The 15,172-nt window shown below is 41.6% G+C and overlaps 1 protein-coding gene across 1 annotated transcript; it reads right to left on the bottom strand.

Moving 5' to 3' along the window:
* Positions 1 to 1,819: 1,819 nt before the first annotated feature.
* Positions 1,820 to 13,896, bottom strand: LOC113937546 (N-acetylneuraminic acid phosphatase). The gene is made up of 2 exons (XM_027621980.1): positions 13,764 to 13,896; positions 1,820 to 4,758 (listed from the first exon to the last, which is right to left on the bottom strand). Exons 1-2 carry the CDS (start codon positions 13,851 to 13,853, stop codon positions 4,102 to 4,104), a joined length of 747 nt encoding a protein of 248 aa, XP_027477781.1. The 5' UTR covers positions 13,854 to 13,896; the 3' UTR covers positions 1,820 to 4,101.
* Between the last annotated feature and the right edge of the window lie 1,276 nt (positions 13,897 to 15,172).

The following is a 15,172-nucleotide window of genomic DNA, read 5'->3' as shown; positions in this document are numbered from 1 at the left end:
CTTCCTCTCTTATTCATGAATATCAAGGATTTCTGGGTATGTGAGGAAAGCCTTTAATGTGAACAAATAGATCCAAATAAATGGATTAGAGCAACTTGGAAGAAATAGTGGATTCTGTGGATTCTTCAAAAACTTACTTTTCTGAGAGACAATATTCCACTCAAAACAAAAAGTGTTATTAAAAAGGAACATTTAGAAAACAAAACAAAGCTCTTGGAAATTAAAAAATATGATTAACGGGGGAAAAAATCAGTAGGACTATAAGATATAGTTGAAGAAGCCTCCTCAAAGTGGAACAAAATAACAGATGGAAAAATAGGAGGAAAAGAGAGGAGGTCCATCATCTGAATAGTAGGAGTTACAGAAAATGAAAGCAGGAAAAAACAGTGGGGAAGCAATTTTCAATGAAGTCATTATATTTTCCAGGAATGAATAATACTAAGATATTGATCAGAAGGGTTTAGAGTGCCAAGCACACAGGATGAAAACAGACCATCACCAAGATGTATCATCACGGACCACTGGGGGAAAACTACAGTTCTAAGAGCTTCAGGAGAGAAAAAAACTGATCATGTAAGTATGGCCACTAGAAGACCACAGAGCAATGCCTTTGAAATTCCAAATGAAAATGACATCCAAATGCATGCTGTGAACTGTCAATGATGAGAGAAGAGTAAAGGCATTTTCAGACACTTATGATCTTAAACATTTGACCTCTCACACACATTTATTTAGAGAACCTACTCAAGGAAGCATGCCACCAAAAAGAGGGAACAAATGAAACATGGGAACATGCAGGACAAAACCAGGAAATCCAAGGTAAGAGGTAAAGGAAGTCACTAGGATGGCAATTGTGCAGCAAGTGGAAGAAAACACATCAGAGTGGAGCAGGGCAAGGGCTCCATAGCTGTGCTGACCTTCCCCTCAAAGTGAATGATAGGAACAGGGAAAATCAATGGAACCATCACTTTTATTGATGATGTTAACAAGAACGACAAGTGGATGGCAGAGACCATAAAGGTATACATTCCTAACATGAATGACTTAAACAGAAGTTTTAGAACTCTCTTTTTCAGTTATCTTAGCAAGAGCTTTTTTTTTCCTGAAACTGAAAAGCAGAAATAAAAAACCTGCCTAAATTAAGAGGAATTCTGTATAGTCTTATGTACCTATATATGCAGATATACAGGAAGTTGCGCACAGCAGTGGCCTATAGGAGTGGTGGACCTCTGGGAAAGTGGAGACTTTGCCATTCACCTTTTCATTCTTTTGACTTGTGTACCACAAAAAATAATTGTTCAAATGTGAATATATTCCCTAATTTAAAAAGATGGAGTGAAAAAAAGTGATCGTGTATGGCAAGCAGTTTTATAAAACTTGCCTGTTATTAGTGTTTTTGTTTTTTGTTTTTAGAATAATATTCTTCAAGATTTAAAAAATGATGTAATAGTGTTATATATAATACTCTAATATATTGATGTGTGATGCTGAGGGTTTGTCCTTTTAGCTATCCCACAGGATGGATATAAGCAGTGTCACATTCACTCTCTATATTACATATATATTATATATATATTCACTCCATATATTATAATACACTATATAATAGTGTATATATAGAGTTTTATATAGTAAGTATATAAAACTGTATTTAACATATAGTATTTATATAATACTGTATTTAATATATAAATTATATATTAAACTATTTAATATATAGTAACTAATATGTTCAGTATAGATTTATATAAGAGAGAGAGAGAGAGCACAAGCAGGGAGAGGGGCAGTGGGAGAAGCAGACTCCCCACTGAGTAGGGAGCCCAATGCGGTACTCCATCTCAGGACCTTAGGATCATGACCTGAGCTGAAGGTAGACGCTGAACTGACTGAGCCACTTGGGTGCCCCAGTATTCAGTATTAATAAATGTGCTTAATGGGTGGTGATGGAAACTTTGTTATTGCAGGTTACAAAGAAGTCTGAAAGTGCTAAACCAAGTATCTTTGTAACTACAAAAACCCTTTCCTACAATTCTTACTGAACATCCACTGGGTTCTGGTTATCAGATCTAAGATGTTTGTGCACCAGTGGGTTGCATGTGTATATGGAATCAGAAAACATTCATCTTTGTGTTAGTATTCCAGGTGCAGTGTCCATTTTTGTCTACTCTAGGCCTTCCTCTACCACCAAGTTTTTCTCCAAGGAAGGGTGCAAATGGAATGCAATATTGCATTACTGCATGTACCAAATGCAAACTGGAAGAACAAGGAAACAATCCACACCCCCCACCCCATAACTTTTGCTGAAGAACTGCTCACTTGACATCCTAGGAACTATCTTGCTAAGATCTGTCATTATGATCTAGAAGCAATGAACCTTCTCCAGTTAGAGTGAATGTGACACTGCCTACATCCATCCTGTGGGATAGCTAAAAGGACAAACCCTCAGCATCACACATCAATATATCAGAGAAACCACCCACATAATTATTTTTCTGCCTAGATCCTCCAATTTAATAATTTTTAAATAGCTAAAATATAATCAAGGTCACATGGGTACCATACCTGGAACTATACACAAACATACCCTGTTCACAAATGTTTAACTTCATAGCAACAACACCCTGGGACAGTCAAGGACACAATCACAGTTGTAAAAATTAAGAGTGAAAAGTAAACACAACAGGACATTTGCACAAAAGCAGAGAATCCTGTTCTTGGCAAGAGGCAGGAAATGACTGGCTAAAGAAATAAGGATAGGCATACTCTAGAATCTATGTATCATAATCATAGGATATTTAAAGGAGTCATAGCTATATATATTCTAACAGTCTAATATTTTACATTAGTAGCTTCTTATACAAAAGTTAAAAAAAAAAAACCTGCCAAAAACCAACCCAAATCATTATTTTTTTCCTTAACCATTTTATTCCAAGTTGGTGAAGACATGAGAATGTCTAGCTTAATGACCTAGAAAAAGTTTTCTAGTTGCAAGATGCCTTAGTCATTAATTGATAAACTCAAAGTGAACACTGAATTGGATATAGAAATTGTGAAACAGGATATGTTTCCTAAAATTTGAAAGACAGGGAACGTAACACCAAGAGCCACTTAAGTTATAGTAAAATGGCACCCTGAAATTATTTCATAGCAAAACATAAGTTTCTGTTAGCTTTCATCATATGGGTGAAACTATTCAGTCAGTAGAGAATTTATGGGAGAGCTACATGGTTAGGCTGCACCTCTGAGGTATCCACAGAAGGAAAATGACTTTTGGTGCCATGTGGCTTGTACTTATCCCCAGCCAGGCAGTCTAGTCCCCTGAGCCCAATTGTATACCTGGGAAAAGATTGTAAAAATACTTCCGTAAGAGGTAAAGACTAGTAAGAACCTACAAGTGCACTCTGGAAAGATGTGAAACTGTCATGGAAAAGGAGCACCACATGTTGATTTTAATGGCTTTTTTACTGGAGAAATCTATTTGTCATGTATATACCATAGGAAAATGCCCCCCTGCCCCCAAAAAAAGGTCATGCAGAAAAACTGGATTCATAAAAGAACATATATATTCAAAGTAGGCAAAAATATGGTATATATCTTTTAAAAAGGAAAATATGCAAAATAATTTCACTATGGAATGCCTTGATTGGCATGTGACTTAGCACTTATTTCCTATTAATCAGATCCAATTGTTCTGATAAATCTCTATTATATATCTGTTTTTAGAATATTTTAAAAAAATATCTATTTTTAAGACAGAACATAAAACCTGTATTTGTGCATCCATGTATAAGCTATCTTGCCTGGTATCTTCATGGATCCAAGATGCTAAAAGATTAATAATTTCTTAAAAACCTCAAGTCACAGATTAACAAATAATATATTTCCTCAAATTTTCTGGATTATACTACTAAAAGTAACTTCTATTAATTAATGTACTCTGGATTTCCAGATATAAATACCAGTCAGTCGTTGATTGGCTATTAAATTGTAAGTAAAATTATTCTCAGAACTGGGTCTTAGTATATGGAATGCCTTAACTTTTCTTAGTTCAAAACCTGTAATTTGACCCTAAAAATACATAATCATGCCCTTTTCTGTGCCTTAAGCTGACATACTGACTGTACAATCTATACTCTGTAAGAGAGCAGGTAACTCTAGCACAGAAGAAACTATATAATGTGGCACGGGGGATGACTTCAGTGGCATTATTCCATTTTTATTTATCCAGACTGTTGCTTTCAGCCCTGCATTGAGGCCTCCTTGTATATCTGTTTCTAGTGTGTCACCAACCATCACACAGTCCCCAGGCTGTACTCCGAGGAGATCACAGCCGTGATAAAATATGGAAGGTGCTGGTTTCTCTTCTTTCTGCTCTCCGCCTACAATGATAGCGTCAAAATAGGACTGGCAGGCACAAGCCTCGATCTTCTCCCTCTGGGTCTGTCGGTCTCCATTTGTTAATAAAAGTAGGCGGACCTCCTTTCGAAGTTCAGTGAGCATGGCTTTGACATCTTCTGCTAGTATCATATGCTGTAAACGTGTAGATTTCCACAGGAAATAACATTCTTCAGCCAATTTCCTATTGGCTGCACCACCCTTCGTTTCCTGGATTGCTTCTTCCCAGTGTAAAGTCCTTAGGTCAGTAATACATGTACTAGAAGGATGAAAACATTCCTTGCTGAGTTTAACTTGAACTTTGTCACAAATGGTTTCAGCCTCTTCTTTGTAATGGTATTTTGATTGTAAGAGCTTTATTACCTAAATAAAGGAAACAACTCCATTAACACACTTCAGGTCTTTTATAGTCATGCCCTGAGAAGCCAAGCCATGTTCTTATAATCCCAGAGTAGAGATTCCAACTCCATGTGCCTGCCTTAAGGCAGCTGTTACCACACCATTTCTGGTGGGAATTGGTCTCATTTTCAAAGAATATCAGAGGGAAGATCTCCCAATCTCTCTACACAACTCATTCATATTTTTGACTGATTTCTATTCTAAGAAGTATCTTCAGATATAGGTCATAAAAACCCTTCATTTGGCAGCTTACCACCTTCCATTCTGGTTATGAAGAAATAGAAATAAAACCTAGGTTTAAATTTAGTAAAACATTTTAAATTCCTCACAACCATTATATAGACTCTTCCCGAAAATAATGCTGGTTCATCCAACCTTTTCTTATCTACATCCATTTTACCTTTTGAAGGCCTAAACTGACCACCATATAAAATGGGACCTAATTCTGTACTTTTAAAAACATGTATTCAGTTCTAACAGAATCAAGCATGTTGGGGCGCCTGGGTGGCCCAGGCGTTAAGCGTCTGCCTTTGGCTCAGGTCATGATCCCAGGGTCCTGGGATCAAGCCCCGCACCGGGCTCCCTGCTCTACGGGAAGCCTGCTTCTCCCTCTCCCACTCCCCCTGCTTGTGTTCCCTCTCTTGTTGTGTCTCTCTGTCAAATAAATAAATAAAATCTTTAAAAAAAAAAAATCAAGCATGTTCCATGATTTCAGCAGTTTAATGACCCAGGACTTTTTCCAAACCTAGTTTTCCAGATAAAAAACTTCAAGGAGTTCTCAGTCACCCTCTGTTACATTGGTTCTGAATCCCTTGTCAGAATTACACGCTCCCTCTCGTGTTCCCCCAACTTTTTATCTTGGCTTTTATTATATTCGGTTCTTTTCCATTTGGCCTCTTTTAACATTTACGGAGACCCTAATGTGGCAAGCATTGTGCCTAATGCTCACATATATTATTTCTAACCTTTTCCACAATTCTGCGAGGGACTCCCCTTTTTGAGATGAGGAAATGGAACTTCAGAACTATTAAGTAACTTGCCCAAGCTGGGATTTAAATCCACACTTGCCTACTTCCAAAGCGCATGTGCTTGCCTTTACACTATTGTATTAGGCAGTGGAGACTGGGTCTGTTGCCCTCATGACATTATCTGGTGGGGAAAATAAGCAGGTATGCAACAAACATAAATGCTGGGTTGAGTGCTATGACAGTCATGTAAACAACGGTGGAAATAAAATGTAAGAAGCAAGTCATTCCACAGGGTTATTGGATAAGATTTGGCAGAGAAAGTAGCTTTTTTTTCTAATTTTTTAAAAGATTTTATTTATTTATTTGACAGAGACAGCGAGAGAGGGAACACAGCAGGGGGAGTAGGAGAGGGAGAAGCAGCTTCCCATTGAGCAGGGAGCCCAGTGTGGGGCTTGATCCCAGGACCCTGGGATCATGACCTGAGCTGAAGGTGGATGCTTAAGGACTGACCCACCCAGGCACCCTGAGAAAGTAACATTTAAACCAAGGTATTACCAAGCCTTGAAGGTCAGCCTGGGAGGAGAATGAAATCATTCTAGACAGAAGGAATAGCAAGAACAAAGATACGGAGCTTAGAATTTTGAGAACTGGGAAAGGTGAGAAGCTGATTTCAAGCTGAAATGGAAGGCATATGAGGGAGGATCCTAAAAGATGAGGCTGAAGAGCATGTTTGCAACTGGTTAGTAAAGGGCCTTCAATCCCAGGCTGCTATAGATGCTACCCAAGTCCCCTTGGCACATAGTTTCCATACATGCCAATGGCTTCATACTGTTAAGTGATACTGTAATGCCAATTGGGCTTCATACTCTAACTAAGGGCTTTATTTGACCATGGGTGCACCCATGCACACAAGCTGGGGCTGAAGTGTTGCCCTGGAAGTGGGCCTCAACCAATGAGGGGCACAAATTGGTAGATTAATATCCCAGCTTTCTTGTCCCTTGGGAGGGACAACTGAAGATGCTCTGCATGCTGTCTCCCAGAGTTCCCCAACTGTTCACACCAGTAACCTGCTCATTTATTAGATTCCCTCCCTTCCTTGTATGATTCCACCATTCTTCTACAGCACTTGCAAGGATCACCTCCCAAATGGACTACCTGCATCTGAAGTTCCTATCTTAGGGACATCTGGGGAAAGTTGACAATGCCAAGACAACTTTGGATCTTTGGATAATGAGTGCAATGCACGTAGCTGGGACTAAAAACTGCTGTTGAAGCAAGGAGGTCAAACAAGTTAAAATGTGTTGCCCTAAACTATACAGGGAACAAGTAGTATGCTACTCACACCAGACACTCAATTCACCTACTGAAAAGGGGAAAGAGATTAATAGACACATTTTTCTTCCTTTAAAGTATAAGAATCACATCGGGGCGCCTGGGTGGCTCAGTCGTTAAGCGTCTGCCTTCGGCTCAGGTCATGGGATCCAGTCCTGCATGGGCTCCCTGCTCGGCGGGAAGCCTGCTTCTCCCTCTTCCCACTCCCCCTGCTTGCATTCCCTCTCTCACTGTGTCTCTCTCTGTCAAATAAATAAAACCTTAAAAAAAAAAAACACAACAAAAGTAAATATTGTTCAGGCTCTTTGTGCTCTTCAAAAAAATGCAACAGTTAAGAAGTCTTATTTCTTCAAGAAAAATACACCATTCCTAAGAATTTTAGGGGAAGGCAAAGTTAAATTTCAATTAACAAACCAGCTTTTACAGCCTCCATGCGAATGTCACCATCTTTTCTAACAATGTCAGTTGAATTACTCTTGAGCTGGGGCGCCTGGGTGGCTCAGTCGTTGGGTGTCTGCCTTCGGCTCAGGTCATGATCCCAGGGTCCTGGGATTGAGCCCCACATCAGGCTCCCTGCTCAGCAGAAGCCTGCTTCTCCCTCTCCCACTCCTCCTGCTTGTGTTCCCTCTCTCGCTGTGTCTCTGTCAAATAAATAAATAAAATCTTAAAAAAAAAATTACTCTTGAGCTATGATGGAAGGATACCCTAAAGTTTTAGCAAACCTATTGCTACACAGTAAAAGAACACAGGCCTCTAGAAATCCACAGTGCTTAAGCTTAAATAGGAGCTGGCTCATAGTTAGCCAACAGAGAGCTCCCAGTAACTGTCCAATTTTCTGTTCCTGCAACTGGCAATTCATTTCACATGTTCTTAGGGCTCTGAAAAAAACAGAATTAGCTTACCTTAAAGGGGAGAGTCTTGTAAAGGTATAGCACACCACTTTCAAGTTTTGAAATTTCTTCCCATTATATCCTCTGAATTAACTTTCCCATTTTTTCACACAGCAACTAATTACAGATTCAATTGGGATCACAAGTAGCTTTTTTTTTTTAAGATTTTATTTATTTATTTGACAGAGAGAGCACACAAGCAGGGGGAGCAGCAGAGGGAGGAGGAGAAGCAGGTTCCCTTGCTGAGCAGGAAGCCCGATACAGGGCTTGATCCCAGGACCCTGGGATCGTGATCTGAGCTGAAGGCAGTTGCTTAACCGACTGAGCCACCCAGGCGCCCCCAAGTAGCATTTTAATATTAACATATTTGGGGGAAAAGCTTATCAGCCATTTACATATTATTAAAACAGAAATAACACCCACTGAGAATCACTGTTGTACACTTGAAACTAATGTAACATTGTATATCAACTATATTTCAATAAAAACAAAAGACACCTAACTTGAATTAGTTCATATTATTACTAGTATAAACAATCCTAACCCCTGCACTGAGAAAACAGGAATTTTGATTGAATTGGGGGTGGAGGAAAATGATTTCTAACTTGGAGGTGTGATGACATTTTGTGCAAGGGGTAAGGCAGGCTTGAAAAGGATTCTGAGTACAATTAAGCCCACCAGGTACCTAGGGGCCTGAAGAAAAGGGCCCTAAGATAGTGAAGGGGGGAAGGGGGAGATCAATTTGTAGATAAGATAAACTCAAGCTTCCACTTCAAAACTCTTAAGTCTCATCTTAACCCATACAGAAAGGAAACTATATCCTTCTAACCTGCTCTCTGGACCCAGAATTAAAGTTAACTATCATCAGTACTAGTTTTTAGCTAACTGTGATTTAAACACTCTTTGAGGGCTAGTGTAGGAACTATATAATACTGTAACACTATGATATGATATGAAGTGGCTGAATTCCAAATAAAACTGAGTTAAAAATACATGCCCACAGGGGGACCTGGGTGGCTCAGTTGGTTGGGCGCTTGACTCTTGATTTCAGCTCAGGTCAGGTTGTGATCTCGGGTTCCTGGGACAGAGCCCCATTCAGGCTCCACGCTCATTTGGGGTCTGCTTGGGATGTTCTCTCTCCCTCTGCCCCTCCCCATGCTTGCACTCACTCTAAAATAAATGAATAAAATATTATTTTTTTAAAAAGATTTTATTTATTTGACAGACAGACACAGCGAGAGAGGGAACACAAGCAGGGGGAGTGGGAGAGGGAGAAAGAGGCTTCCCGCTGAGCAGGGAGCCCGATGCGGGGCTCGATCCCAGGACCCTGGGATCGTGACCTGAGCCGAAGGCAGACACTTAACGATTGAGCCACCCAGGTGCCCCTAAATAAAATCTTTAAAAAAAAATTACATGCTCACTATGACTGCCTACATATAGCCTAACAATTCAAGCAGCCCTCATGTTTAGTCCAAGTCTTTCTTCAAACATCATTTACTCCATGTGACTTACCTGACCAACCTATTTAAAACTGCAATTCATTCTCCTCTCCACTTTTCCGAACATACTTATAAATAAACATACATTTGATGTATTATGTTCATGATCAACCACCACTAGAAAGTAAACTCACAAATGCAGAAATCTTTTCTGCTCTGTTTACTGAGAAACCCCAAATTCTGTGGACAGCTTCCTCTCAGGTAGTGACCCTGAAAGAAAGGCCTGAAAATGGCAGAAAGAACTAACTTTTCCAGAAGATTAAAAAAAATTAAATGGATATATAGAGTTGGTATATGGCTCCTTCTCCCCAAGCACAAGGCAATGACTAGACCTTTCCTCCCTTTCTCCTTTCATAAATCAAGAGTATTTATGAAAGCTGGTATGTTACTTTTGAATAGGCCAACATTTATGGATGGTGTTGTATTCTTTTTTTTTTTTAGATTTTATTTCTTATTTGGGAGAGAGAGCACGAGCAGAGGGAGGTGCAGATGAAGAAGCAGGCTCCTCGCTTAACAGGGAGTCCAATGCGGGGCTCAATCCCAGGACCCCGAGATCATAACCTAAAGCAAAGGCAGATGCTTAAACAACTGAGCCACCCAGGCTCCCCAGATGGTATTGTATTCTTACATGATAAAGCACTCCTTGTATAGTCAAAAGCACACAACTCAATTCTGCTCGTTTAATAGGATGTTTATAAAGGAGATGGCAACAGAACCAAGTCTGAAGACCTGGATTTTGATCCATTCATCCATTATTCATTAAATATTTACCATGTATCAAATGAATATGACCAAGATAGTTTGTTTCCTCTTAAGAAGCTCCTAAGTTGCAGGCATCTTAGTTGTAAAAATTAATTGTAATATCTTTTGATAAGTATATTTTAAGATATCTTGAACAAAATACAGTGTTGGTATAAGGGAGGGTGTAAAGACTAGGGAGAAATACGATCTGACTTTTTTTCAGAAATTTCACTCTGGCAGGAACGTGGAGGATGAACTGGACCCAGTAAGCTTGGAGACACCACCACAGCGATTGTCTAGGTGACAGACAAGTCCACCTTTAATTAAGATAAGGGCGGTGGGGGGGGTGGATATGCAGGAGGGGACAGACTGGGTGACAGGGTGGATGGTACAATTCTTCAAGTTTACGCTTGGATGCTATATACTTCCCATGCATTCAATTAAACCTGATAAGGACACTGAGGACCAATATCACCATTCAAATTTTTAAATAAGGATTTAAGATTTAGAGAGGTTAGGGAACTTGTTCAGGCACTTTCAGCTAGGTATTGGGAGAGTTGTGATTCAAACTCAAATGCCTGATTTTAACACATGAACTCTAGGCTGTAGCATGATTTGGCCTAAACCAAGAATTTAATTGCAATATACTGGGCTTGACCTGCCAAGAACACACAAGACAGCTAGAGAGACTGGAGGCAATACAGCATAGGGTGCTGCCCATGAGGTTGAGGTCAAGGGTATGCAAATGGAAGGGATAGTCAATAGTATGCAATACCTCAGCAAAGTCATTAATACAGACTTAAAATGTCCATTGACTCTGGCAATTTGGGAAGTGCCTAATGACCTGGCAAGTCTATTAAGTAGCACAAAGAGAAGCTATATGTCAAGGGATTAAGGAATAAATAAAAGGTGGAGACTGGAGATAATGTATATAGATTTCTTTTGAAAAATATTGCCGTCAACACAAAAACAGACACATAGGTCAATGGAACAGAACAGAGAATCCAGAAATGGACTTGACTCTATGGTCAATTAATCTTTGACAAAGCAGGAAAGAATATCCAATGGAAACTTAGGGCTAAGAATGTCAAATAGGAAAAGGGGAGAAACCATCCACAAATTTGATTAAACTATTAATATTAAGGTACGTAAATCCTTGGGTTGGAATCGAGAGAAAAAAAACTGTTCAGAGCTTTGGTTTCTAACAAGAATGTCCCAAAGGCTCTACTAATTCAAGGTCAGTTTATGGAAAAACTCTTGAATTGCACAAAACCCCATTAGGCAGGAGAAATGGGCAGGATAGAAGGACGTGGGTTCTGGGGGCAGCCAGTCTGCAGCAAGGACAGCTGGGCTGGAGGCCGCGGCTCACACCCACGACCTGGAAGTAGGAGGCTAGAAGTCTAGAGGCAGAGTTTAGTGCATTCACCCAAAGTCCTTGCTTCCCAGTCGGTCTCTAGGGTGCTGATGATTTCCTCAGACATGGAAAAAGCTTTTTTTTTTTTTTAAAGATTTTATTTATTTGACACACAGAGAGAGAGAGGAAGCACAACCAGGGGGAGCAGCAGAGGGAGAAGGAGAAGCAGGCGCTCTGGTCAGGGAGCCGGATGCGAGGCTCGATCCCAGGACCCTGGGATCATGACCTGACCATGACCAAAGGCAGATGTTTAACTGACAGCCACCCAGGCACCCCAAGATAAAAAGCTTTTGCACAGCAAAGGAAACAGTCGACAAAACTAAAAGGCAACCTATAGAGTGGGAGAAGATATATGCAAATGTTTTATCAGATAAAGGGCTAGTATCCAAGATCTATAAAGAATTGATCAAACTCAACACCCAAAAAACAAATAATTCAGTAAGAAATGGGCAGAAGACATGAAAAGACTTTTCTCCAAAGAAAATGGCCAAGAGACACATGAAAAAATGCTCCACATCACTTTGCATCAGGGAAATACAAATCAAAACCACAATGGAGTATATTAGTCAGCCATCAAAAAGAATGAAATCTTGCCATTTGCAGCAACATGGATAGAACTAGAGGGTAATATGCTAATTCAATAAGTCAGAGAAAGACAAATACCACATGATTTCACTCATACATGGAATTTAAGAAACAAAACGGGAAGGGAAGGAAAAATAAGATAAAACCAGAAAGGGAGGCAAACCATAAGAAACTCTTAACTCTAGGGAACAATCTTGAGGGTTGCTGGAGGGAAGGTGGGTGGGGGATGGGGTAATAGCATGATGGGCATGAAGGAGGGCACCTGATGTAATGAGCACTGGGTGTTCTATGCAACTGATGATTCCCTGAAACCAATAAAACACTACATGATAACTAACTTAAATTTAAATTAAAAACAACAACAACAACAAAAAAAAACAAGGCCGTCAAGAGAGATAAATATCTAGTGAAGGAAGAAGTGTTCAAAGGAGGCTTCTTTTTTATTTTTTCAAGTATGGGACATACCTGAATATGCAGGAGTGAAACACACCAAGAAAGAGGATGAAGATGCAGGGAGTCAAAACCTGGGGCACCTAGGTGGCTCAGTCAGGTAAGCATCAGACCTGGGCTCAGGTCTTGAGGTCGCCCCGGTCCAGCCCCACTTTTGGGCTTAAAAAAAAAAAACAAAACAAAAAGCCCAGGGAGTCAAAACCTAACTAATGAAGCATGAAAAGGTTGGGACTCTCAGGGTTGGAAGGATTAGCTTTTGAAAGTGGGTTTTCGCATCTGACAATCCTTGGTTTTCTCCCTAGAGCTGAATGCAGAAGAAAGAAAGCAGGGGTGGATTTGGGGCTTGAAGAAGTCTGATTCAGCATTTGTGGGTATGGAAAGGAGAGGATGCTGCCGAATAATGCCTCATGAAAGGAATGCTCTGTACAAGCAGGGACTGTGAGTGTCACTTCAGAAATCTTAAGGGTCACACCCACAGCAGGGAGACTGGAGGTGAATTTCTGCGGAGAAAATTTTCTGGAGTCAATTAAGTCCAGGCTCGCCACTGATAGTTGTGTAACTTCTTGGGTCTCCTCAAAGATCTGCCAAAGACCAGGCACTGCCAAAGACCACGCGGTGGAGAGGGCCAACCGCGGAGAGCCTGGCGCCACACTAGCCTAGCTGGTCCGAACCTGTCTTGGCAAAAAGCCAGGTGACCGTCTATGTTTGTGAGCAACTCTGCCACCGTGGCAGTTTTAACGACATTCTCCCGGGTCCCAAAGCGCTGGAAACAACTTCTACAACCCACGTCTCGGAAGACGTGGGCGTAGCCAGGCAGGTAACCCAAGCCGCTGGGCGTGAGAGAAGGCAGCCTCCCCAGCCAGTTTCCCCTGCCCACTGGTCCTTCTTTCCCGCTCCTTCCCTCACGAGGTGGGTCTCAAAGGACGAGAAGCCAGTGCCTCCGGGATGACCCAGCGCCAGGCGCGGTGTCGATGGACTCGGCAGTGGGAAGGTCGGGGGTGGGAGGACACCAAGGGGACAGGAAAGCGCGCGATACGGGTTGGGCGCGCTGACCCTGCCCAGAGGACGACCGCGGGAGTCAAGACGTTACCTCCAACATTCCTTTTCTACTCGCCCCGGCCGTGTCGATGAGCGTGTTGTCCAGATCGAAGAAAACCGCCCGCACCCGATTCAGCACCATCCCGCCTGTCGCGCTCGCACCGCGCCAACTCGCTGCTGCTACCGCCGCCCGCGCATGCGTGAAGCCGGCCCGCGGTCAAGGAAGACGTGGGCGGGGCCGTGAGGTCACCTGACCATTCGGTGCTGCCCGCGGGACTCCCGCGAGAGGTCTCAATATTGTTGGAGCGTCTGAGGAAATGCCGCGAGACTCCGGGATCGTGGTCTAACCCGTGCGATCAAGGAACGCTTTCGTCAGTGGGAGAGTGGTTATCTAACAGCTTGAATGTGGAGGGTGATTAGTAGCGCTGTTTTTCTTCGTAGTCTCTTTCTGCTTATCTCTTTTTTTCATGTTGTCCTCCTGGCATGAGGAGAATGGCATAAGTACCCGGGGGAGGTTTTCTGCGCCATTTGGCGCCTGGGAAGGAGGCCTTTCCGGTTAGGCTATGGGTTGTCGCATGGGGAGCTGCCCGCTGTCCGAAGCGTCGCTGGTCTTTTGCGTGCCCTAAGTTGGGGTGTGAGCGGTTACTGGAGAAGTCATGTCGGTGGCAGGAATGCCAGTGGGGTGCAAAGGTGTGGTATTTACCCTACTAGATAGAGTAGCCGTGTTAGAACTGGAGTCTGATTCCTTAAGACCCCTGTGTCAGGGCTGTGCTTGGAAAGACCCGGGACTCTGTAGGGTCTGCTGATGTTTTGTCCACTTAGATTGCTTTTCCTGAAGACTTGCATTTCCAGGTTTTTGGATGCCTCATAAATGGTTTTCAGGTGTAGCAAGGAGCTGAGGGACTGAAACAGTCTATTGATCCCCAGAAGGTCAGTAACAACTGCTTTCTACTCCTAGCAGGACAAAGATGTTGAAATTAATTTCTGAGCTTCTAAATTGTCTCTATTGGGTAACTTTACTGGAATTTAGATATGTGGTCATCATCATTGACCAGAAATTTTCTAGCTGCAGACCAAATTGCCACCAGAATTTTGTTGGATCTGTGATCAAAGAGTGGTTTACATTTTTAAAGTGATTGGAAGAAATCATCAGGGAAATACAGATCAAAACAACGAGTTACCATATCACACCAGTCAGAATGGCTCAAATTAACAAGTCAGGGAACAACAAATGTTGGCAAGAATGACAAGAAAGGGGAACCCTCTTACATTGTTGGTAGGAATGCAAACTGCTGCAGCCAGTCTGGAAGACAGAATGGAGGTTCCTCAAAAAAATTGAAAATAGAATTACCCTATGACCCAGCAATTGCACTAGTAGGTATTTATCTAAAGGATACAAACATAGTGATTTGAAGGGGCACCTGCACCCCAATGTTTATAGCAGCAATGTCCACAATAGCC

This window comes from Zalophus californianus, chromosome 8 (genome assembly GCF_009762305.2).
Source record: "Zalophus californianus isolate mZalCal1 chromosome 8, mZalCal1.pri.v2, whole genome shotgun sequence".
NCBI lineage: Eukaryota > Metazoa > Chordata > Mammalia > Carnivora > Otariidae > Zalophus > Zalophus californianus.
Note: the sequence above shows the minus strand (reverse complement) of the source record. Positions and strands in the feature narration are given on the sequence as shown.

Bases quoted from the DNA above. Each gene is read 5' to 3' on its own strand.
- LOC113937546 (XM_027621980.1), bottom strand. From the start codon at position 13,853: ATGGTGCTGAATCGGGTGCGGGCGGTTTTCTTCGATCTGGACAACACG. The intron at 4,759-13,763 runs GTAACGTCTTGA...TCCTTTATTTAG, and splicing joins GTAGAAAAGGAATGTTGGAG to GTAATAAAGCTCTTACAATC.